The following is a 23,083-nucleotide window of genomic DNA, read 5'->3' on the forward strand; positions in this document are numbered from 1 at the left end:
TCTCTTTAGATATACAGGAGGGCCAGAAAGGAGTGAGTGAGGGTGTGCGTGTGTACAGACATCATCCAAATCATGAGGCATCATCATTTTTGATAGTAAAGGAGGAGGATATATTTATTGTGGGTGTCAAACAGATGTTCCAGGGAAAGACATATAGCCAGACGCCCTCCAGCAAGGAAACGGGGTATAACTGGTGAAAGTTCTCAGCAGTCCAAACCAAACCTATATCATGCTCATGCCCTGTAAGCGCTGAAAATCCCTGCAGGATTTGTCTGTGAATTGCTTATTACTCTTTTTTGAATTTGCTTGTATTTAGCATAATCAAAAAAGATCAGGATTGAAGCCTAGCAAACCTACCTTGGATTCTCATTTACATAATTGATTTACCCCTGTAAAATAGAGAAAATAAAGGCATTTCGCACCTGGCACTCAATACATTGTAATGACAGGAATACCTGATTTTATTGTGTTTTACAGATACTGCATTTTTTACAAATTGAAGGCCTGTGGCAACTCTGCATTGAGCAACTTTTTTTTTTCCAACAGTATTTTGCTCACTTCATGTCTCTGTGTCACATTTTGGTAATTTTCAAAATATTTCAAACTTTTTCATTATCCTATGATCAGTGATCGTTGAGGTCCCTGCTGCAACTTGCTGAGGGCTCAGATGATGGTTAGCATTTTTTAGTAATCAAGTATTTTTATGCCACTGCAGTGACAACGCCAGATCCTTAACCCGCTGTACCAAAAGAGAACTCCTTTAAATTAAGGTATATACATTGTTTTTCACACATAATGCTATGACACACTTAATAGACTACAGTGTAGTGTAAATATATGCCCTAGGAAACCAAAAATTCCCGTGATTTCCTTCATTGCAATATTTGCTTTTTGTCTGGTCTGGAACTGAATCAGCAATATCACTGAAGTATGCCTGTAATATTACTGACATTTCACTAAGCCCTTGACACATAAGATGTGAAATTTCAGGCGTTTCTGTTGTGGCTCAGGGGTAATGAACCCAACTAGTATCCATGAGAATATGGGTTTGACTAGGTCAAGGATCCGGTGTTGCCATGAGTTGAGGTATAGGTGGCAGATGCAGCTCGGATCTGGCATCGCTGTGGCATAGACCAGAGGCTCTAGCTCTGATGCATCCCCTAGCCTGGGAACCTCCATATGCTGCAGGTGCGGCCCTAAAAAAAAAAAAAAGAGAGAAAAGAAAGAAAAACTGAAAGTCTGATGCCAGAATTACTTTTAACATACACTTTGTCAAAAATTTGAAAAATACAGTAGTTTTTATTAAAAAATTAAATTATGGACTTCTTTCAGCACATTCTGTGGAAATTTGTATCCTGATTTTTCTCTGGTCTTTTCCATGTCATCAAGATTTTTTTTTTTTTGTCTTTTTGCTATTTCTTGGGCCGCTCCTGCGGCATATGGAGGTTCCCAGGCTAGGGGTCTAATCAGAGCTGTAGCCACCGGCCTACGCCAGAGCCACAGCAACACGGGATCCGAGCCGCGTCTGCAACCTACGCCACAGCTCATGGCAACACCGGATCGTTAACCCACTGAGCAAGGGCAGGGACCGAACCCGCAACCTCATGGTTCCTAGTTGGAGTCGTTAACCACTGCGCCACGACGGGAACTCCCGATTTTTTTTTTTTTTTAGGGCCACATGCATGTGAAGGTTCCCAGGCTAGGGGTCTAATCGGAGCTGTATATGCTGGCCTACGCCACAGGCACAGCAATGCTGGACCCGAACTGCGTCTTCAAACTACACCACAGCTCACAGCAACGCCAAATCCTTAACCCACTGTGGAAGGCTAGGGATCGAACCCACAACCTCAAGGTTCCTAGTCGGATTCGTTCCCACTGTTCTGACGGGAACTCCAAGATTTTTTTAATACTACTTCTAATTACTACCTAATAGTCCATCATAGGGATGTACCATTTCCCTACTGTTAGAAGCTTAAATTGTGTCCTCTGTTTTATTAGAACAGCAATGAATATCCCTGTACATAAATCCTTGTCCCTGACTTAGTTGCTCAACATCAATTCCCAGAGGTGGGTCAAGGTGGGTAGGAACATATTTACGGCTCTTATTTTTTTTTTGCCTTTTGCCAAAAGCTTCCCAGAAAAGTCATATGAGTACAATTATGCGTTATCCCAGTGGTTAGACAACTCCACTGTAGTATCTGCCACTTTCATAAGGTTGAGAGCAGAATGCAAATGACATTCCAGATTTCAGTACACCAAGGTAACGATAATAAGCAAGTTAGATTGTCAGCTCCTTGAGGGAAGCACTGTGTCATTTACCTTGATATCTCTACTCCGAGCACAGGGTTTTGTCCAAAATAAGAGCTCAGTAATGTTTTTGGTTTTGGGTTTTTGGGGTTTTTTTTGTTTTGTTTTTAAGGCTGCACCCGTGGCATATGGAGGTTCCCAGGCTAGGGGTCAAATTGGAGCTACAGATGCCAGCCTATGCCACAGCCGCAGCAACACAGGGTCCAAGCTACATCTGCAACCTACACCACAGCTCATGTCAATGCTGGATCCTTAATCCACTGAGCAGGGCCAGGGATCAATCCTGTCTCCTCATGAATACTAGTTGGATTCATTTTCGCTGAACCATGACAGGAACTTCTAGACAGACTTCTTAGATTTGACAGCAAAAACAAGATCTATGAAAGAAAAAATTGATAAATTGGACTTCATAAAAATTTAAGTATTCTGTACTGTGAAAGACACTGTTAGGAAGATGAAGGAGTTCCCGTTGTGGCACAGCGGAAATGAATCCGACTAGGAGCCATGAGGTTGCAGGTTGGATCCCTAGTCTTGCTCAGTGGGTTAAGGATCTGGCATTGCTGTGGCTGTGGTGTAGGCCCACAGCTGTAGCTCTGATTGGACCTCTAGCTAGGAACCTCCATATGCTATGAGTGTAGCCCTAAAAAAAAAAAAAAAAAAAAAAAAAGATGAAAAGACAAGATACAGACAGGAAGATGTTTGTTTTATTTATTTATTTATTTTAATTTTTTGTCTTTTTAGGGCCGCACCCGTGGCATATGGAGGTTCCCAGGCTAGGGGTCGAATAGTAGCTGTAGCCGCCAGCCTACGCCACAGCCACAGCCACGCCAGATCCTTAACCCCCTGAGCAAGGCCAGAGATCGAACCCACAACCTCACGGTTCCTAGTCGGATTTGCTTCTGCTGCACCATGATGGGAACTCCCAGGAAGAGGTTTTAAATCACATATATGGGAGTTTCTGTCGTGGCTCAGTGGTTACTGAATCCGACTAGAAACCATGAGGTTGCGGGTCGGATCCCTGGCCTTGCTCAGTGGGTTAAGGATCCGGCATTGCTGTGGCTGTGATGTAGGCCCACAGCTGTAGCTCTGATTGGACCCCTATCCTGGGAACCCCCATACGCCGTGGGTGCGGCCCTGGAAAAGCCAAAAAAAAAGAAAAAATCCACATATATGACAGAGAACTAATCTCTAAAATAAAATGGTCAAAAATAAAATACAATTGTCAAAAATAATCCAATGGAAAGTGGGCAAAAGATGTAAATAGATATTTCATCAAAGAGGATATACCGATGGCACATGAAAAGATGTTCAACGTCATTGGTCATTAGGGAAATGCAAATTAAAACCTCAATGAGATATCACCACAGACCTATGAGAATGGAAACAGGGACTGAAGTTAAATGCTGGCTGGCACAGATGAAGGAAAACTAGATCACTCATACATTGCTGGTGGGAATGTAATATGGTACAGTCACCATGAAAAACAGCCTGGCAGTTTCTTAAACTAAACATGCAATAACCACAAAACCCAGCAATTATACCCCTGAGCATTTATCCTAGCAGAGTGAAGATTTATGTTTACTCAAAAACCTGTACAAATATGTTTATAGAGGCTTTACTTGTAATAGCCAGAAATTGGCAACAGGAGTTCCTATTGTGGCTCAGTGGGCTAAGGACCCAACATTGTCCTTGTGAGGATGAGGGTTCTATCCCTGGCCTCGCTCAGTGGGTTAAGGATCCGGCATTGCCACAAGCTGCGGCGTAGGTCATAGATGTTGCTAGGTCAGAGATGTGGCATACTCTGATTCGACTCCTGGCCCAGGAACTTCCATATGCCACAGGTGCAGCTGCAGAAAGAAAAACAAAAAATAAAAACCTGGCAACAATCCAGATGTCTTTCAATAGTGAATAGTTAATCAAACTGGTATGTTCATATCACGGAGTACTACTCAACAATAAAAAGGAATAAACTACTGAAACATGAAACAATCTGGATGAATCTCCAGAGAATTATGCTGAATGAAAAAAGCCAATACCAAAAGGTTACATACTGTGTGATTCCACTTATATTTTTTTTCTTTTTAGGGCCACACCTGTGGCATATGGAGGTTCCCAGGTTAGGAGTCAAATCAGACCTGCAGCTGCTGGCCTACGCCACAGCCACAGCAATGCCACATCTGAGCCACGTCTGTGACCTGCCTGCACCACAGCTTACAGCAATGCCAGATCCTTAACCCACTGGGCAAAGCTAGGGCTCAAACCTGGCTCCTTATGGATACGAGTCGGGTTCATTTCTGCTGAGCCACAACGAGAATCCTAAAAGTTTAATTTTTGAGTACTCAATTTTATTTTGTCTTTTCCAGCTTTCTGGAAATGTAATTGACAAAGTTTAATTTAAAAAAAATTGGGCAAAAGATTTAATAGAGACTTCACAAAAAAGATATGAGGAATAGGAGTTCCCGTCGTGGCGCAGTGGTTAACGAATCCGACTAGGAACCATGAGGTTGCGGGTTCGGTCCCTGCCCTTGCTCAGTGGGTTAACTATCTGGCATTGCCGTGAGCTGTGGTGTAGGTTGCAGACACGGCTCAGATCCCGCATTGCTGTGGCTCTGGCGTAGGCCGGTGGCTACAGCTCTGATTCGACCCCTAGCCTGGGAACCTCCATATGCCACGGGAGCGGCCCAAGAAATAGCAAAAAAAAAAAGACAAAAAAAAAAGAAAGACAAATACCATATATCACTTACATGTGGAATCTAAAATATGGCACAGGATTTCCTGTTGTGGTTCAGTGGTTAACGAATCGGACTAGGAACCATGAGGTTGCCGGTTTGATCCCTGGCCTTGCTCAGTGGGTTTAAGGATCTGGTGTTGCCGTGAGCTGTGGTGTAGGTCGAAGACTTGCTTGGATCTGGCATTGCTGTGGCTCTGGTGTAGGCTGGCAGCTTCAGCTCCAACTGGACCCCTAGCCTGGCAACCTCCATATGCCGTGGGAGCGGCCCTAGAAAAGGCAAAAAGACAGGGAAAAAAAAAATCAAGTTAGGATTCACAATAAAAAGAAAAATAAATAAATAAGGCACAAATTTATAACAGACTCACAGACAGCCAACACACTTGTGGTTGCCAAGGGGGCGAGGGGGAGGGAAGGACAGGGAGTTTGGGGTTAGTAGATGCAAACTATTTCCTTTAGAATGGATAAACAATAAGGTCTTACTGTGCAGCACAAGGAACTGTATTCAGTTTCCTGGGATAAACCATGATGGATAAGAATATAAAAAAGATAATGTGTACAACTGAATCACTTAGTTGTACATCAGAAATTAGCACAACAGTGTAAATCAACTATACTTATTCTTTTTTAAATTTATAAAGATGCTGGCATTAAGATTTTGGAAAGGAGCCATGGAATGCAGGTGGCTTTCAGAAGCTGGAGAAGGCAAGAAAACAGATTCTCCCAAAGCAGCCAGAGGAACACAGCCCTGCTGACCCAGTTAGGACTTCTTACTCCCAGAACAGTAAGATGATCAACTTGTGTTGTTTTAGGCCACTCAATGAGTGTGAATATGTTATAGCAGCAATAGGAAGCTAATACACCTAGCAAAAATGAAAACATATGTCCCCAAAAGGACTTGTCCAAAAAGTTCACAGCAGCTTTCTTCATAATGGCCAAATAACAGTGTCCATCTGTGATGGGGGTCAGATTAACTGGGAAGAGACATAATGAAATTTTATAGGAAAGTGAAATGTTCTGGTGTTGATAGGGGCATCAGTGCCCTCCAGCCTAAACCCAAGCACATACCTGTAGTTGAACAAGTTGGGATTTTTTTCCTTTTTTGTTTTTTGTTTTTGTTTTTGTTTTTTGCTTTTTAGGGCCACACCCCTGGCATATGGAGGTTCCCGGACTAGGGGTCTAATGGGAGCTACAGCTGCTGGCCTACACCACAGTCACACCAACAGTGTCTGCGACCCACACCATAGCTCACTGCAATGCCAGATCCTTAACCCACTGAGTGAGGCCAGGGATCGAACCTTCATGGTTCCTAGTCGGATTTGTTTCTGCTGTGCCATGACAGGAACTCCTGCTCCTTTCGACGATGGAGAACACACCACAGAGAAACACACAGTGTCTCAGGAAGAAGGTGTTAAAAACAACTTCGGTGATTTGGGGGAGGTTTTAAGAAAACAGGGCTTTTTTCAGGATTAGATGCTGTTAGGAAGCAGGGTAATTCTATTAGATATCTTAAAAAACGTTTCCTAGAAGGAAGGCAGAATGAACATGACTAAAGCCATAACTGGTAGAGAAGCAGTCACTCACATCAGCTGGGAGAAGGATGTGTCTTATTTATTTATTACTTATTTATTTTGTATTTTTAGGTTCTCTCCCGAGGCATATGGAAGTTCCCAGGCTACGGGTCGAATTGGAGCTGTAGCTGCCAGCCTACATTATAACCACAGCAACGCAGAATCTGAGCCACGTCTGCTCACACCATGGCTCACGGCAATACGGGCTCTTTAGCCCACTGAGCCAAGCCAGGGATCTTACCCGAAACTTTATGGATCCTAGTTGGGTTCATAACCCACTGAGCCAGAACGGGAACTCCTTTTTTTTTTTTTTTTTTTAACATTAAAAAAAAATCTTTATTATGTAATCCTTCACTGTTAGGATTGCATATCCTTTTTTTTTGGCCGTGCCTGCAGCATGCAGAAATTGCTGGGCTAGGGATGGAACCTGCACCACAGCAGTGACAATACCAGATCCTTAACCCGCCAGGCCACCAAGGAACTCTGGGGTGTGTGTTTTATTTTTCCTCTTTACGGCTGCACCTGAGACATATGGAAGTTCCCAGGGTAGGGGTCGAATCACAGCTGCAGCTACTGGGCCTACGCCAAAGCCACAGCCACACCAGATCTGAGCTGCATCTGTGACCTACACCGCAGCTTGAGGCAGTGCTGGAGCTTTTGGGGTTGCACCCGCGGCGTATGGAAGTTCCCAGGCTAGGGGTCTAATTGGAGATATAGCTGCCGGCCTACGCCACTGCCACAGCAACACCAGATCCAAGCCGAGTCTGAGACCTACACCACAGCTCACAGCAATGCCAGATCCTTAACCCACTGAGCGAGGCCAGGGATTGAATCTGCAACCTCATGGTTCCTAGTCAGATTCATTTCTGCTGTGCCACGACGGGAACTCCAAGGCTGGATCCTTAACCAACTTATAGAAGCCAGGGACCATACCCGCATCCCCACAGACACTATGTCGGGTTCTTAGCCTGATGATCCATAGCGGGAACTCTAGGATTTGTATATTTCAATGTCAGTGGTACCAAAAATGCCTATAATAAAGAAAATCAAAATGAATAAACTGTAGTATATCCACGCAGTGGAATTCCACTCAACAACAGAAAGGAATAAACTATACAGGCAACATCACAGATAAATCTCAAAATACTGAGCAAAAGAAGCCAGACACAAAAGAGGACAAACTGTATGGTTCCAATTTCCTGATATTTTGGAAAAGGCAAAATTTATGGAGGCCAAGAACACTGGTTATCAGGGTGTTGATGAGAAAGGGGCAGCATGGCTGAGCTTTTTAGAGTGATGGAAAGGTTCCATGACTTTGCTGTGGCAGTGTTTGCACGCCTATATGTTTATTAAAACTCAGAACTATACCCCTAAAAAGGGTGAATTTTATGCTACATAAATTTTACCTCAATAAACTTGGCTTTTAAAAAATCAAGCAGTTCCCTGGTGGCCTAGCAGTTAAGGATCAAGCATTGTCACTGCTGTGGCTTGGGTCACTGCTGCAGTAAGAGTTTGATCCGCGGCCCAGGAACTTCCACATGCTGCAGATGCATCCAGAAAAAAAAATATCAAGTTAGGCGTAAGAGGGGAGTGCGTACAGGTATCAGTGTAACAAGACTGGCAGGACGTCGATGCCTGTTGAAACTCGGTGGCAGGTATATGGTGGTTTGTTACACGCTTATGTTTATCATATATGAGTTCTTTGTTATTTTAACAGAAGGGGAAGTCTCTGTGTGATGGAGACAAAGATGTCACTGGGTCATTTGACTGTTCATCTCTCCCCACCCCTCAGCCCTTTGCACATTAATGAACCGATGACCCTAGATTCTCAAACTGACCTCCTGCTTTTCATGTGCTTAAAGAAACTAGAACAATTTACTTTGACAATTCTTGCTGGTAGTCTTTAGAATTTTTTAATGCCATTTGATTTGTAGCTTTCACAAGTTTGCTCTATTTTGAAGTCTCTTTCTTCCCTCAGCCTGGGTATCCTCTCCCATTTAATATTTATTTATTTTTAAAGATGCCCTTGTCCTCACAATGGCCTCTTTGATATGTCAGTAAACCATGCAGGCCTTATTTTTCAAGTGGCTGTTCTTTTGGATTTGTGCCATGCATTTATCACGGGCTTCCAATAAAGCACTTTTAATAGAAATGGGCTCCAGGCTTTCTATGGGCTGTAACTTTTAAACAATTCCTTTCATTTCTCCCCCCTTAATGCCCTCATTCTGTCCTAGTTTCCCTTTCTAAAACTGAGCAATCAAATGATGGATTTTCCCCCCTCCCCTTCCCGTTAGCAGACTGAATGTGTATTGTGGGCACTATTGACTGAGTGGTTTACCCATGACCACTCAGTGCCCCAGTGTGGTCACCACACAGACCCAGATTCACTCCACTGCTTCCTGCAGAGGGGTTTCAAGTAGTTGCCAGGCATCCAGCACTCCTGACTGCACCAGTCTTCACCTTTCTATTGTTGACTGGCTCACCATCAATGTACAGGATAAAATCCCAACTCTCACAGCTGTTAGAACAACCTGAACAGACCAAGTATTGATGAAGATGAAAGCAACTGCAATTCATATGCTACTGGTGGGAAATGAAAAATAGTGCAGCTACTTCAGAAAACCGTTTGGCCATTCCTCAAAATATTACGGAATTAATATATGACCTGGCAACTCCATTCCTAGGGATAGATACCCAAGAGAAGTGAAAATATATGTCCACGCAAATGAAAACGAATGTTCATTAGTCACAATAGCCAGAACTGGAAACAACCCCAATGCCCACTAAGAGGTAAATGGACTAAAAATTGTGCTTTATCAGAGCTCCTGCTGTGGTGCAATGGGATTGCCATCATCTCTGCAACACCAGGACACAGGTTCAATCTGTGGCCCAGCACAGTGGGTTAAAGGATCTGGATTTGCCACAGCTGCAATGTAGGTTGCAGCTATGGCTCTGATCTGATTCCTGGCCCAGGAACTCCATATGCCATGGAGTGGCCAAAAAAAAAAAAAAAAAGTTGGCGTTCCCATTGTGGCTCAGCAGATTTAAGAACCCGATGTTCTCTATGTGAGATGTGGGTTCAATCCCTGGCCTTGCTCAATGTGTTTCAGATCCAGCGTTGCTGTCAGCTGTAGTGTAGGCAGCAGATGCAACCCCAATTTGGTCCATAGCCCTGGAACTTTCATACATCACAGGTGCGGCCAAAAAACTCGTGCTATATCCACACAATGGCATACGACTTAGCAACAAAAGGAACTACTGATACATACAATGACTCTGATGACTCTCAAAACAATGTTGCTAAGAAGTCGGTCATTAAAAGGTGCATATTGTATAATTCCATTTTTATAAAACTAGAAATTGCAAACTAACCTATACCGACTGAAAGCAGATCATCAGTCAGAAAGCCTGGGGTGGGCTAAGGGATTACAACTCATTATCTTGATTTCATGGGCTTATACTTATATCAAAAATCGATCCGATCTAAATACAGGCATATCTCATTTTACAGCGCTTCAGAGATACTGCAATTTTGTTTTGTTTTGCTTCACCTCCTGTGGTATATGGAAGTTCCCAGGCTAGGAGTTGAATCAAAGCTACAGCTGCCAGCCTACGCCACAGCCACACGGGATCCAAGCCTCGTCTGTGACCTATACCACAGTTCATGGCAACACTGGATCCTTAAACCACTGAGTGAGGCAGTGAACGACAGAGATACCATGTGTGAGGCACTGAGCTAGGCTCAAAGTCAGAGAAAATGGACACGTGTGAGCAGTTCCCACACAGCCTGCTAAAGCTGACTGCAAGGGCACTCACAGAAGAACAGCTTACTGGACTTTGAAGTACGGTGGGATCTGTCAGGAACTATCACTCAGAGGTGATATTCCCTTTTTTTTTTAATGTCTTTTTAGGGCCACACCAGCAGCATATGTAAGTTCTGGGGCTAGGGGTTGAATTGGAGTTGTAGTTGCCGGCTTACACCACAGCCACAGTAATGCTGGATCCGAGCTGTGTCTGCGACCTACACCATAGCTCACAGCAACACTGGATCCTTAACCCACTGAACGAGGCCAGGGATCGGAAACACGTCCTTATGGATACTAGTCATGTTTGTTACTGCTGAGCCACGATGGGAACTCCCCATTTGGTTTTTTCTTTTCCTGGCCGCACCCACAGAATGTTGAAGTTCCCTGGCCAGGGACAGAACCCGTGCCACAGTAGTGACGCCAGATTCTTAACCCCCTAGGCCAACAGAGAATTTTGAAAAAACCTTAATTCTTCACATCTGTTTCATAACCTGACACCATCCAACATCATTTTCCAATCAAACTTCAAGACGCCCTGACTGGTCTCCCCACTCCCCTGCTCCACAGACCACCCTCTGGGTCGTTCCAGCCTCCATTCACTCCCCAGCCTGGCATTGCCTTTCAGTCTGCACTAACAGGCCACGTACACAGTATTTGGCATTATGGACTCAATGTATAGCTTTAGTTCTGCTTTCTTAACTAGACAATGAGGTCCTTGAAGGCAGATTTCAAGCCACCTGTTTACCAGAGCACTTATCAACACTGATCCCTAAAACAGCAATTCAATGCCAGGGGCCATTCAATTTACCTGCCAAGGTTCTGGCAGGCAGCAAGAACCACTTTCATCTGTGTACTTTTATCCACAGGATCTGACTCTACCTAGTGGACCTCTTCGTTTTCCCAGAGTCCATGGGGCATCTTAGAGAACACTCTCTGTAACCAATTCAAATCACGAGGGGAAGGGTTGGCAAAGAGTGACATTTTAGGGCCAGGAAAATCACCAAGGCCATAGAGGAAACCCATCTGCTTGCTTGCTGGCCTCGATGGGAAGCAGAAAAGCTGAGAGCTAACATTTCACAGTAGAATCCAGGTTAAACAATCACAAGGCGTGTGAACACGGGCAAACCACTTGACATGGCTTGAGCCAGCAAAAAAATTGGATAAAAAGCAATCTTTGGCAAGGCAGCCAAGGCTGCTCTGAAACAGCTTCCCCCAACACTACCCCCTCCTGCCAAAGCAAGCTTCTACTCATTGGTGGTTCAGAATACAAAGCTCACCCCCCAGGACTCTAAGTGCACATTCAGGGTTGCTGAGGGCTGCCATCTTGTGGCCTAAACTAGAACTGCCTTTCAGTACTGAAACAGATGGTTGCTATCCAGCCCAGAACCACTTACAGTTTATCAGTTACCAGCTTCCCTTCCTCCCTTCCCATACCAAGCTTGGCCCATAGTACCCCACGAATGATTTCGAAATGCCCAAATCCCATAGGAAGATACACTTCTATTAGCTATCAGTCTTGTTAGCTTTCCTTACCATGGTGGGCCTGCTGGTTGACTCAGACTTGCTGCCTCAAATACCTTTGACCCCCGCGAAGTAAGTGTGTGTTCACTGCAACCAGAGGCAGTGGTAGTTTGATCTGCAAACCAAAGTGGGCACCTCACCCACCAAACTGGCCTGCAACTCTCATTCGACTGCACCTTCAAGGCTTAACACTATACCAGGCACCTGGTGTTGGCAGTGCAGGATTGCAGAAATGGTCTCAAGAAACTCTTTGGGTGGGTACTTAAAAGATGACACTTGGCCACACCCAAAGACTGTGTCATCTTCAAGTCATAAGCTGGGTCACCAATGACAGACTCCAGAAAAACCAGATAGTGCATTTTCTGTTTTCAAGGAGGCTAAACTCATTGTCCTGTGTTTATTTGATTACAAAGATGAAAATCCCAGGGGATGGCTGGGCAGCCCTTATGTTTTTGTGCATTGTTTTCTCCCGATTCTTGTAAACCCTGAGCTTTGAAGATCAGTAATTCCAGGACCACCATAACAGCAATTTTCTTTCCCACCACGCAGAGCTGCATGAGCCTGCATGGCTAGTGTGGTGAAGATGCCCAGCTTTCCAACCACCTCCCAGAAGCGTAACCGCACTAGAGCTGACTCTAGGCATGTGCTGGAACAAAGAGGGCCCAGGTAAAGTCATGTAATGCAGCTCTGAGAGCAACAAGTGATGTCACCCTGCCTAAGGACAACTCCCTGAACCAATCCAGTCTTATCCCATTTACATTCTGATCTTTAAACCATTCCTGTTCAGGATACATAATGCAAACAAAACAGGGCACAAGAGATAACGGTCTTTTCTGGCTACAGGTTTATTCAACACAAAACAATCTCTTCCAACTTTACTGAGGTGGCTGACCACGTCCACGACCAAAGCCGCCTCTCTGCAAGAAAAAGCACATGATGCCAGCGTTAGTGGTATCCCACAGACCTGTTTCGCTGGAGAGGCCCCCAAATATCAGGGCTCAGAGAATCTAGGCCATAAACCCCAGCCATGGCTCTTACAGGCTACAGGGCCACATTCACACCTTAGGCCGGTTCCTCATTTGTAAACTGGGAACATGAACAGTGTGCCCATACACACACACGGAAGCACCCAGTAAAAGGACATGATATTTTGTCTGCCGCACACACTTTTTTTTTTTACTGCCTTTTTTAGGGCCACACCTGTGGCATATGGAGGTTCCCAGGTTAGGGGTCTAATTGGAGCTGTTGCTGCTGGCCTACACCACAGCCCCAGCAACGTGAGATCCGAGCCAAGTCTGAGACCTACACCAAAACTCACAGCAACGCAAAATCCTTAAGCCACTGAGCAAGGCCAGCGGATTCGTTTCCGCTGTGCCAAAACGGGAACCCCCACACACACCTTTTTACAAAGGAGACCTCAGAGAACAATCGCGTGCTGTCAAGACCTGCCACAGGACAGCTGCTGTCCCAGAAGTGATCCGCCATGACTGTGCTGAGCACTTTATAGTTCATGAAAACGAATTCATGGGGGTGATGACGGCCATTAATGAATAGAAATCACCACTATGCCTCATGCAGTATTAATCTGTGAGGCTCATTTCAGTAATTATATATTTTCAGAAGCTTGTATACTGTGACTCCAACCTACTTGATTTTGTGGTTGGGACTGGGCATTCCTGGACGTGTAAATGCCACGGGCTACAAGCGGAGGGGTAACTGCTATGAAGAGCATAAGGGGATACTCACAAATTGGAACTCTGTTGCTGACCCAGCTCCAGCCTCGGCTTTCTTGTCAGCACCAGCTGGAACAAGAAATCGATTTATGGTCATGATCCAATGGACTAGAGAATAAGGAGACAAGTCACCCAACCCAATCTTGCAGGAAAGTGGCAAACACGATGAAAGAACTAGTCCTGCTCTGTCTCAAGTGGCAGCCACTAGTCCAAACTGAGACATGTGCAAGATTCCTATCAGATTTCGAGACTTATGTAAACTATCTCATTAATGTTTATACAGGTTATATGTTAAAATAACATTTTAATAAAATACAGTGGGTTTTTAAAAGTTAACATCCACATAAATCATCTCTAATTGCTTTAAGTGTGACCACTAGGAATTTTTACAAATGCACACCTGAGGGGCAGCAGTGGGAGGGCTAGGAGTGAGTAGTTTCAGTAAATCTTATCGAATCCAAGCCTCCTTTCAGCCCACTTCAGGCTACGCCCTTTCTAACCAGCAAGCCACTCTACCTTTCCCATCTCAGAACCTTTGTTCAATCCAATCTCTCACTCCCCACCTTGGGGACTCACATTCTCTGACCTATTCCCCGGGCAACAACTTCTAAGAGCAACCACGAACTTTCTCTGAACTGAGAGCGTTTGGTGGAAGAACTTTCCTACGATCCCGTAAGGTATTTATTTAACTCAAGTGCTCACTTCTACGTCACATATGAACAATCAGGCACGAGGAGGTGGCAAGAGTGGTACAAGTTGGTAAAAATTCTTTCACACCTTGCCTTTATGTCACAAGTAACTGTTTAATTGCGATATAAGGAAAGAGTCACTTTAAAACAAGTTGAGTGGATCCCCATTTTATCCAGATTAAAACCTCAAGTCCAACCCAGAGCTATGACATCCACATCCTCACGGGACTCTCCCACTAACCTCTGTTCTGCTAAGTCAGGTGCCTCCCCCATAGGACCTTTACCTGGAAGCCTCTTCCCATAAGCAGCCTCACCACCTCATATGTTCACCTCAACCTCACGTTTACAGAACTTTCCCTGAAAACCCCATCAAATACTGCAACACCCATACCCCCACTTTAAATTTCCCCTGTAGCACCCACACCATGGACACAACATACATGTGATTTTGCTTATCTCCTACTCCTAAACTACAAGTTCAACAAGAGAAGGCCCTTTTGTCCCTCAAGTATATTACTAGCCCCCCAACAGGTAGAATCACATCTGGCATACCACACTCAGTACGTATCTATTGAATGAGCAAACACCTGTTGTTCCAGGAAGAAAATGCAAATGCGGAGTTCCCGTCGTGGCGCAGTGGTTAACGAATCCGACTAGGAACCATGAGGTTGCGGGTTTGGTCCCTGGCCTTGCTCAGTGGGTTAACGATCCGGCGTTGCCATGAGCTGTGGTGTAGGTTGCAGACGCGGCTCGGATCCTGCGTTGCTGTGGCTCTGGCGTAGGCCAGTGGCTACAGCTCCAATTCAACCCCTAGCCTGGGAATCTCCATATGCCGCGGGAGCGGCCCAAGAAATAGCAACAACAACAACAACAACAGACAAAAAGACAAAAGACCAAAAAAAAAAAAAAAAAAAGAAAAGAAAATGCAAATGCCTGCTATTTAAAAACAAGATGTTGCACTATTTTTGCAATAAAACAACAAAGGTAATGAGTTTGCCCTGCCTTCAAGTGGCGTACCACAAGGAACAAAACCACAAAACAAAGAAAACATACTGCTTTCCTGAGAGGTTCCAGTTTTGCTCTAGTTAACACACCTCAAGTCTTCTGTGTCCCCTGCTCAGAGGCCTTCCTCCTAATCCCCATCCCTGGCATGAGGCAGGAAGCACAAAGGACTCCAGCTGGAGATGATCGGAGACTGAAACCAAAGATCTTTCCTGGTCACCTTGGGATCCTCAAGGGCTGAATCCCAGCCAGGGCAGAATCCAAAGATTCTACCACAACACCCAGATACTCACGGGGCACAGCGCTTCGTCTGTAGGTGTCTCTGTCAGCTTCCCCTCGTGTGAATCGTGCAGGTCGCTCTCCCTCCAGACCTACAAAAATTAAACCACACAATGAACACAAGGCAAGAAAACTAGAACTGTTCTCCATTCTCACTGGGCAACTTAGTTATGATGGTTAATGGGGACAGGAACGTCTACACTCAAAACAGCCCGTTAGAAAGTTGTCATCATGGACATCTGGCTCCTCAAAGGCCTAGAAAAACTCACATCTTAATTAAAACGTCATATGTAGAGTTTCCTGGTGGCCAAGCAGGTTAAAGATCCACCATTGTCCCTGCTGTGGCCTGGGAACTTCTGCATGTGTGGGCCTGCTCCCTAACTAAAAAAATATCATATATCTGCAAAAGGATTGCTTTCTCCCATTGTATTTCTCAAAATAAATACACATTATTTCCAGAGTTCCCATCATGGCTCAGCAGAAACAGTCTGACTAGCATCCATGAGGATGTAGGTTCGATCTCTGGCCTCGCTCAGTGGGTTAAGGATCTGGCATTGCCATGAGCTATGTAGGTCACAGACATGGCTCAAATCTGGCATTGCTGTGGCTGTGGCATAGGCTGGCAGCTACAGCTCCAATTCAACCCCTAGCTTGGGAACCTCCATGTGCCACAAGTGTGGCCCTAAGAGACAAAAAAAACGACAAAAATACCCACATACCTCAAGTACTTGGCAAATTAAGAAATCCAGCCATTTCTACAAACATTTGAATGGTCAAAATTTTGAACTTAACCCATCTTTGAAGAGGAAAACTTTCTGTGCAAACAGGAAACAAGTACCATAAGCTGCAAGCCACATCCCCAAGGTAAGCACAGAAACGCGGAGACCACCAAGAATCCTTTAGTCCCCTCCCCCTGGGCTTCTCCTACCTAGTCCCCTGCAAGGCTGTGGGATGTAAGTATATGAAGGCAGATTTTAAAAGCTACCTTAAAAACATTCTCATAAACTGGAAGATTAGGCTAGTTTACTTTGTTACCCTGGAAAATTAATCGAGAGTTCACGTGATTAAAGTATGGACTTTTGGGGATGGCTGCAGAGTCTTCGTGCCGGATCTCAGTTCCCAGAGCAGGGGTTGAACCTGGTCCACAGTGGGTTCTAAGTCCTAACCATGAGACCACCAGAGACCTCCCAGACTTTTTTTAATTTTTAAATTCATTTTTTAGCCACCCCACAGCACATGGAGTTCCCAGGCCAGGGCTCAGATCTCAACCGCAGGTGTGACCAATGCCGCAGCTGTGGCAACGCTAGATCTTTAACACACTGTAACAGTCTGAGGATCAAACCTATGTCCTAGAGCTCCCGACATGATGCAGATCTCACTGTGCCACAGCAAGAAACCCCCTCTAACAGCTGCACCCATGGCTTATCGAAGTTCCTGGGCCAAGGAATAATGCCAGATCCTTTAACCCACTGCACCAGGTTGGGAATGGAACCCTCTCCTGGGGAGTCGAATTCTTTATTCTTTTTTAGCCACCCTGCAGCATATGGAGTTCCCAGGCCAGGAATCAGACCCGAGCTGCAGCAATGCTGGATCTGTGACCCACTGTGCCGGGCCAGAGACTGAACCTGGGACCAAGTCTGCATCCCAGTGCTCCTAAGGCACCACCGACCCTGTTGCGCCACAGTGGGAACTCCCTGGACCTTTTTAAAAAAAAAAAAAAAAAAAAGAAGGAAAGATACAATTTAATCTGTAGTGAAGCAGCTAAAGTAAATGAAAACCAGGCCCTACCTGTGGCAAATCACTGCTTGTGTGGGAACAAACAATGGCATCAGAACCGACCTGCCCCCCCCAAAGGTGTCAAGATGCAGTGAAGAACCTTTGCTCTAAAGGCACGTAATCCTACCTGACCACCAAATCTCTTAGGGAGCTTCTCCAACTCTAAGATTCCTAAGCTCCACCAAGTCTCTTCCCAGGGAACCTAGTCAGATGACCATCTGTTTTGAGGAATCTCTACATTTCATCTCATCACTCAAATCCACAAACTGCTCCTCCCTACAAAGTTTCTATAACAAGTTTTCAGAACCTAAGGAAAGGAAATCATAACCTTGACAAGTGCCATCTGTGAGCCGGCAATGATCCTGAGTCAGAAGGTAATCCCCCCACAAAACAGCCTATCACACACCACAAACACACACTCTCTCTACATCCTGTTCTCCTCTACTTGACTTTTATTTTTGTTCCTATTGCCAAGAACCTCTGGAAAATCCTTCATATGTTTCACATGTGGTAAACAGCTTTGCTCTGGACTTCTTGGGAATGAGCACAACCTTGCTCTACTGGAAAATTCCTCAAAATTCCTCTTAAACTAATATTCTGCACTTAATGCCATCAAGAGATGACCTTTACTTAATATTTTTGTCTTTATAAAGCCACACCCACGGCATATGGAGGTTCCCAGGCTAGGAGTCTAACTGGAGCTGGAGCTGCTGGCATACACCAGTCATAGCAACGCTGGATCCCCAACCTGCTGAACGAGGCCAGGGACCGAACCCGAAACCTCATAGTTCCAAGTCGGATTCGTTTCCACTGTGCCACGACAGAACTCCAAGAGATGGCCTTTAGACCTGAGTCCATCCAGTTCCATCAAAGTTTCCATGACCTGACCTGAGGTTTGCATGCCAGAGTCCCTCAAAAGCTGTTTCCAATGACATATTATAAGACCATCTCGCAAAACCCCCAGATTCTCACATGCCCCTCGGCCCAGAAAGAGCAATTTCAGAGCAGGTCCTCGGAGGCGCTGGGGACACTACACTATACCTTTGGGCCGTGGCCTGCCAGTCTCAGGACGGCTGCGGCGCAGGGTAGCAGGCACAATCTCAGGGGGGAGGTGGAGGTAATCACGGAGATACTGGATACCCTCGTTGGTAAGGTACCAATAGAAATGTCTCCAAGCAAACTGTTCCTTCACGTAGCCTCGTGACTTGAGTGACTGTAAGAAAAAAAACTACCATTTAAGATCCAACTAGACGCTGGAAGCTAGAAATGCAGTGTAAAGGGGAGGCTAAACTGCACAACAGACAAGTTTACAGGGTGTGTCTACCTCACAGCCCTTCAAGATATCAAGCCGCTCTGGCTGTCCTGACCTCTCCTTAGAATCTGCCTTGAACACCATGGAAAAATCCCTCCATCTGCACCCACGCCTACCTGCATGGCCTTCATGACGTGAAGATTAGGCACATTCTTGTCCGCCAGCTCGGGGTGCTTCGGCATGTGCACGTCTTTTTTGGCCACCATCACTCCCTCCTTAAAAAGGAGTTCATAAATGGCAATCCGGTTCTTCTTGGGCATCAGCATCTGCAAGAAGGAAGCGATATGATCAAGATTACTTCTGGGGAGTTCCCGTCGTGGCGCAGTGGTTAACGAATCCGACTAGGAACCATGAGGTTGTGGGTTCCATCCCTGCCCTTGCTCAGTGGGTTAACGATCCGGCGTTGCCGTGAGCTGTGGTGTAGGTCGAAGACGCGGCTCGGATCCCGCGTTGCTGTGGCTCTGGCGTAGGCTGGTGTCAACAGCTCCGATTAAACCCCTTGCCTGGGAACCTTCATATGCCGCGGGAGCAGCCCAACAAATGGCAAAAGACAAAAAAAAAAAAAAAAAAGATTACTTCTGAGCAATATGGCCAAAGGCCAGGAACCATCATCCCGAAACGACAATAACCACTGTTCAATGGAATGAAATCTGTGGGAAACAGTAAACAAGGATTCAAACTCCACAGAAGGGAACCCTAACAATTACTCGTTCCCTCCTCCACCCTTGAAAAACAATTCAGATGAGAAGTTGCCAAAACATTAAAAAATAAACCCGTGGGGGCGGGGGGAGTTGTGCGCATACTCGCTCCGGACTTTCGCTCTCACAACAAAGGTGGAAAGGGGGGCGCAGCTCCTGCACGCGCGGACTATTTCGGCACCTTCAACCACGGTTACCTAGTGCGGAATGGCGCGAGGGACCCAGAGGAAAGCCCTCGGTCCTTAACAGGCCACTGACCCCAAACCAACGGGATAGAGCCTTCTCAGCCTACCGTTCTCTTCCCGAGCTAGAGCTCCAGGGCCGGGTAAGGACGCAGCACGGAGTGCGGAGTTCTGCCCCGAAGGAAAAGCGTGCAGGAGCGACAGCCTCCCAAGCCGGATCCTCCCTTCCTCCGCCCCCGCCATGGGACGCCAATCTTCGCAAGCCAGAATCCCACTGCCCTGCGAAATGCGCCCCTGGCCGCTCTCACTGCTCGGAAATGGCCGTGCGGGGATCGGGATAGAGCCTCCTCCGCCCCACGCCTGGGGAAGCGCAGCGACTACCGCAGCCAGAGGGCCAGGATGGGGGCCGATGGAACCCAGACTCCAGAGGAACTCACCGCGGCGGCTACTGCGTACGGGGCCGGAGCTAGAAAGGAAGGGGCATGCGCGGCGCAGCGTCTCTTCCGGGCTGCCTCGCCCCGCCCCCTGTCAGGACCCGCGCGCGGCCTGGGGTGGCCTCGGCAGTGCCTGAGAGACTGGCGGCTCCTGGCAGCCGCTGCGAAGCCTGACAGCACGTACGTGGAAACCGCTGGGGGCGGGCTTCTGAACCTGTGGGTTTTGTCGATAAATAGCCATTTATGCTTGGGCAGGCCCTTTGCAAGTGCGCTACTCATTTATTTTCTTTGTTTCCTGTCGGTGATTTAACTTACTATTATGTAAGTAATATATGCTCTTTGAGCGGGAAAAAGAGACCATTCAGACAAAAATAAACAACAGTAATAACAATTATAAAAGAATAAAAGTAGAATACTATCGACCAAAGAATCGCTATTAACAATTTGGTATACATTCTTCCAAACTCATAGGAAATCTATATATTTTTTTAACAAAAATGGAATGTTTTGTGTGTACATCATGATACGCTGTTTGACAACCTGTTTTTTCCTTTCCCAATAATACATCATGAATTTTTTTTTTCTTTTTACCGTCACACCTGTAGCATATGCAAGTTCCCAGGCTAGTGGTGGAATGGAAGCTGCAGCTGCCGGCCTGCACCACAGCCACATCAATTCCAAATCAGAGCTGCGTCTGGGACTTACACAGCAGTTTGTAGCAACACTGGATCCTTAACCCACTGAGTGAGGCCAGGGATGCAACTTGCATCCTCATGGAGATTAGTGGGCTTCTTAACCTGCTGAGCCAGATGGGAACTTCCACGAATTTTTCATGTCATTGCCTGCAATTGTTATGACTACATAGTAGTCTGCTGATGAATGGTTTAATCAATGCTATGGTTGGATATATATATATTAAAAATCCTTCACTATTATAATGAACGATGCCACGCACTTATCTGCACCCTTGTCCAATATTTTCCTTGTGACAAATTCCTGGAGTGTAATTGTTGAGTAATAAAGCACACATTTTTAAGTTTTTGACACATGCCACATTGACTTCTGGAAGGCATTATCAATTATATTTTGGTCAGTTGTTAAAACAAGGCTCACTCCCTATTAACCCTGCTGACATTGGATATTCATTCCTGTCAGTATGATACGTAAATATTAATCTCATAGTTCTTTTGATTTGCTTTTCTTGATTACTTCTGTGGTTAAACATTTTTTTTTCTTTTCTTTTTAGGCATTTTTGTTCTTTAAAAATTCATTTCCAAGGAGTTCCCTTCATGGCACAGCAGTTAATGAACCTAAGATTTATGAGGATGAGGGTTCGATCCCTGGCATTGCTCAGTGGGTCTTCAATCCAGTGTTGCCTTGAGCTGTGGTGTAGGTCACAGACGTGGCTCGGATCTGGTGTTGCTGTGGCTGTGGCTGGCAGCTGTAGCTCTGATTCAGTCCCTAGCCTGGGAATCTCCATATACTGCAGGTATGGCCCTAAAATGAAAAAAAAAAATCATTTGCTCAGATCTGGTGTGGCTGTGGCTGTGGTGTAGGCTGGCAGCTTAAGCTCTGATTCCATGCCTAATCTGAGAACTTCCATATGCTATAGGTGTGGCCCTTAAAAAAATTCATTTCCATTACCTGCTTTTTTATTGAGTTTTTTTTCTTATTAATATGAAATTCCTATTTACATAATCACCCTTTAAAACCATATTAAGCTCTTTGTCACATGTTTTTAAGGATTTCTCCTAGTTTTTAAAAATTTTATGGCATTTTGAAGAAGTTTCACTTTTTTTTTTGTCTTTTTCTAGGGCCCCACCTGCAGCACATGGAGGTTCCCAGGCTAGGGATCTAATCAGAGCTGTAACCGTCGGCCTACACCAGAGCTACAGTAACAGGGGATCACAGCCACATCTGCAAACTACACCATAGCTCACGGCATTGCCGGATCCTTAACCCACTGAGCAAGGCCAGGGATTGAACCGGAAACCTCATGGTTCCTAGTTGGATTCGTTAACCACTGAGCCACGGTGGGAACTCCTCTTTTTTTTTTTTTTTCTTAAACTGAGCTCTCGGCATGTGGAAGCTCCCTGGATCAGGAATGGAATCCTCACCGCAACATCAGTTTTTGGTTTCAGGCTTTGACACAATGCTTAAAAAGTCATTCCACGTCTCAACATTATATAAATATTCACCTATAATTTCTTCAAGTGTTTTTGTGATTTCACTGTTTAAAAACAAGTGTTTGTCAGTTTTGCAGGATGAAAAGTGTTCCTCCGGAGGTTGATCACAAAACAATGTGAATTACTTAACACTACTGAATTTTTTTTTCTTTTTATGGCCACTTTTGCAGCATATGGAAATTCCCAGGCTAGAGGTTGGATTGGAGCTGTGGCTGCCATCCTACACCATAGCCATGGCAATGAGGGATCTGAGCAGCATCTTCGACCTATGTACGCCACAGCTTACAGCAATACTGGATCCTTGACCCACTGAGTGAGGCCAGGGATCAAACCCACATCCTCATGGATACTAGTCGGGCTCTTAACCCACCAAGCTGCAGTGGGAACTCCATAAAGTTTAAGATAGTAAATTTTATGTTATATATATTTTGCCACAATTTAAAAAAATAAATTTTAGGAGTTCCCATTGTGGTGCAGCAGAAACGAATCCTACTAGTAACCATGAGGTTGCAGTTTTGATCCCTGGCCTCGCTCAGTGGGTTAAGGATCCGGTGTTGCCATTAGTTGTGGTGTAGGTCGCAGACATGGCTCGGATCTGGTATTGCTGTGGCTGTGGTGTAAGCTGGTAGCTACAGTTCTGATATGACCCTAGCCTGGGAACTTCCATATGCCGTGTGTGTGGCCCTAAAAAGCAAAATAAATAAAATTAAAATTAAAAAAGCTCAACAGGAGTTCCCGTCGTGGCGCAGTGGTTAACGAATCCGACTAGGAACCATGAGGTTGCGGGTTCGGTCCCTGGCCTTGCTCAGTGGGTTAACGATCCGGCGTTGCCGTGAGCTGTGGTGTAGGTTGCAGACGC

General features: G+C 45.5%; 1 protein-coding gene across 2 annotated transcripts; it reads right to left on the reverse strand.

Moving 5' to 3' along the window:
- Positions 1–12,754: 12,754 nt before the first annotated feature.
- RPS10 (ribosomal protein S10) lies at positions 12,755–20,124 on the reverse strand. Of its 2 annotated transcripts, none has more exons than XM_047797016.1 (6): positions 20,042–20,124; positions 18,841–18,990; positions 18,454–18,625; positions 15,651–15,728; positions 13,680–13,735; positions 12,755–12,850 (listed from the first exon to the last, which is right to left on the reverse strand). In XM_047797016.1, exons 2-6 carry the CDS (start codon positions 18,988–18,990, stop codon positions 12,809–12,811), a joined length of 498 nt encoding a protein of 165 aa, XP_047652972.1. In that variant the 5' UTR covers positions 20,042–20,124; the 3' UTR covers positions 12,755–12,808. The 2 variants fall into 2 exon arrangements, with proteins under 2 accessions (XP_047652972.1, XP_047652973.1); XM_047797017.1 differs by having other exon boundaries at positions 19,715–20,099.
- Between the last annotated feature and the right edge of the window lie 2,959 nt (positions 20,125–23,083).

This window comes from Phacochoerus africanus, chromosome 9 (assembly GCF_016906955.1).
Source record: "Phacochoerus africanus isolate WHEZ1 chromosome 9, ROS_Pafr_v1, whole genome shotgun sequence".
Classification (NCBI taxonomy): Eukaryota; Metazoa; Chordata; class Mammalia; order Artiodactyla; family Suidae; genus Phacochoerus; species Phacochoerus africanus.

Bases quoted from the DNA above. Each gene is read 5' to 3' on its own strand.
- RPS10 (XM_047797016.1), bottom strand. From the start codon at position 18,990: ATGCTGATGCCCAAGAAGAACCGGATTGCCATTTATGAACTCCTTTTT. The intron at 18,626-18,840 runs GTAGGCGTGGGT...TTTTTCTTACAG, and splicing joins ACGTCATGAAGGCCATGCAG to TCACTCAAGTCACGAGGCTA. The intron at 15,729-18,453 runs GTATAGTGTAGT...TAATTTTTGTAG, and splicing joins TGGCAGGCCACGGCCCAAAG to GTCTGGAGGGAGAGCGACCT.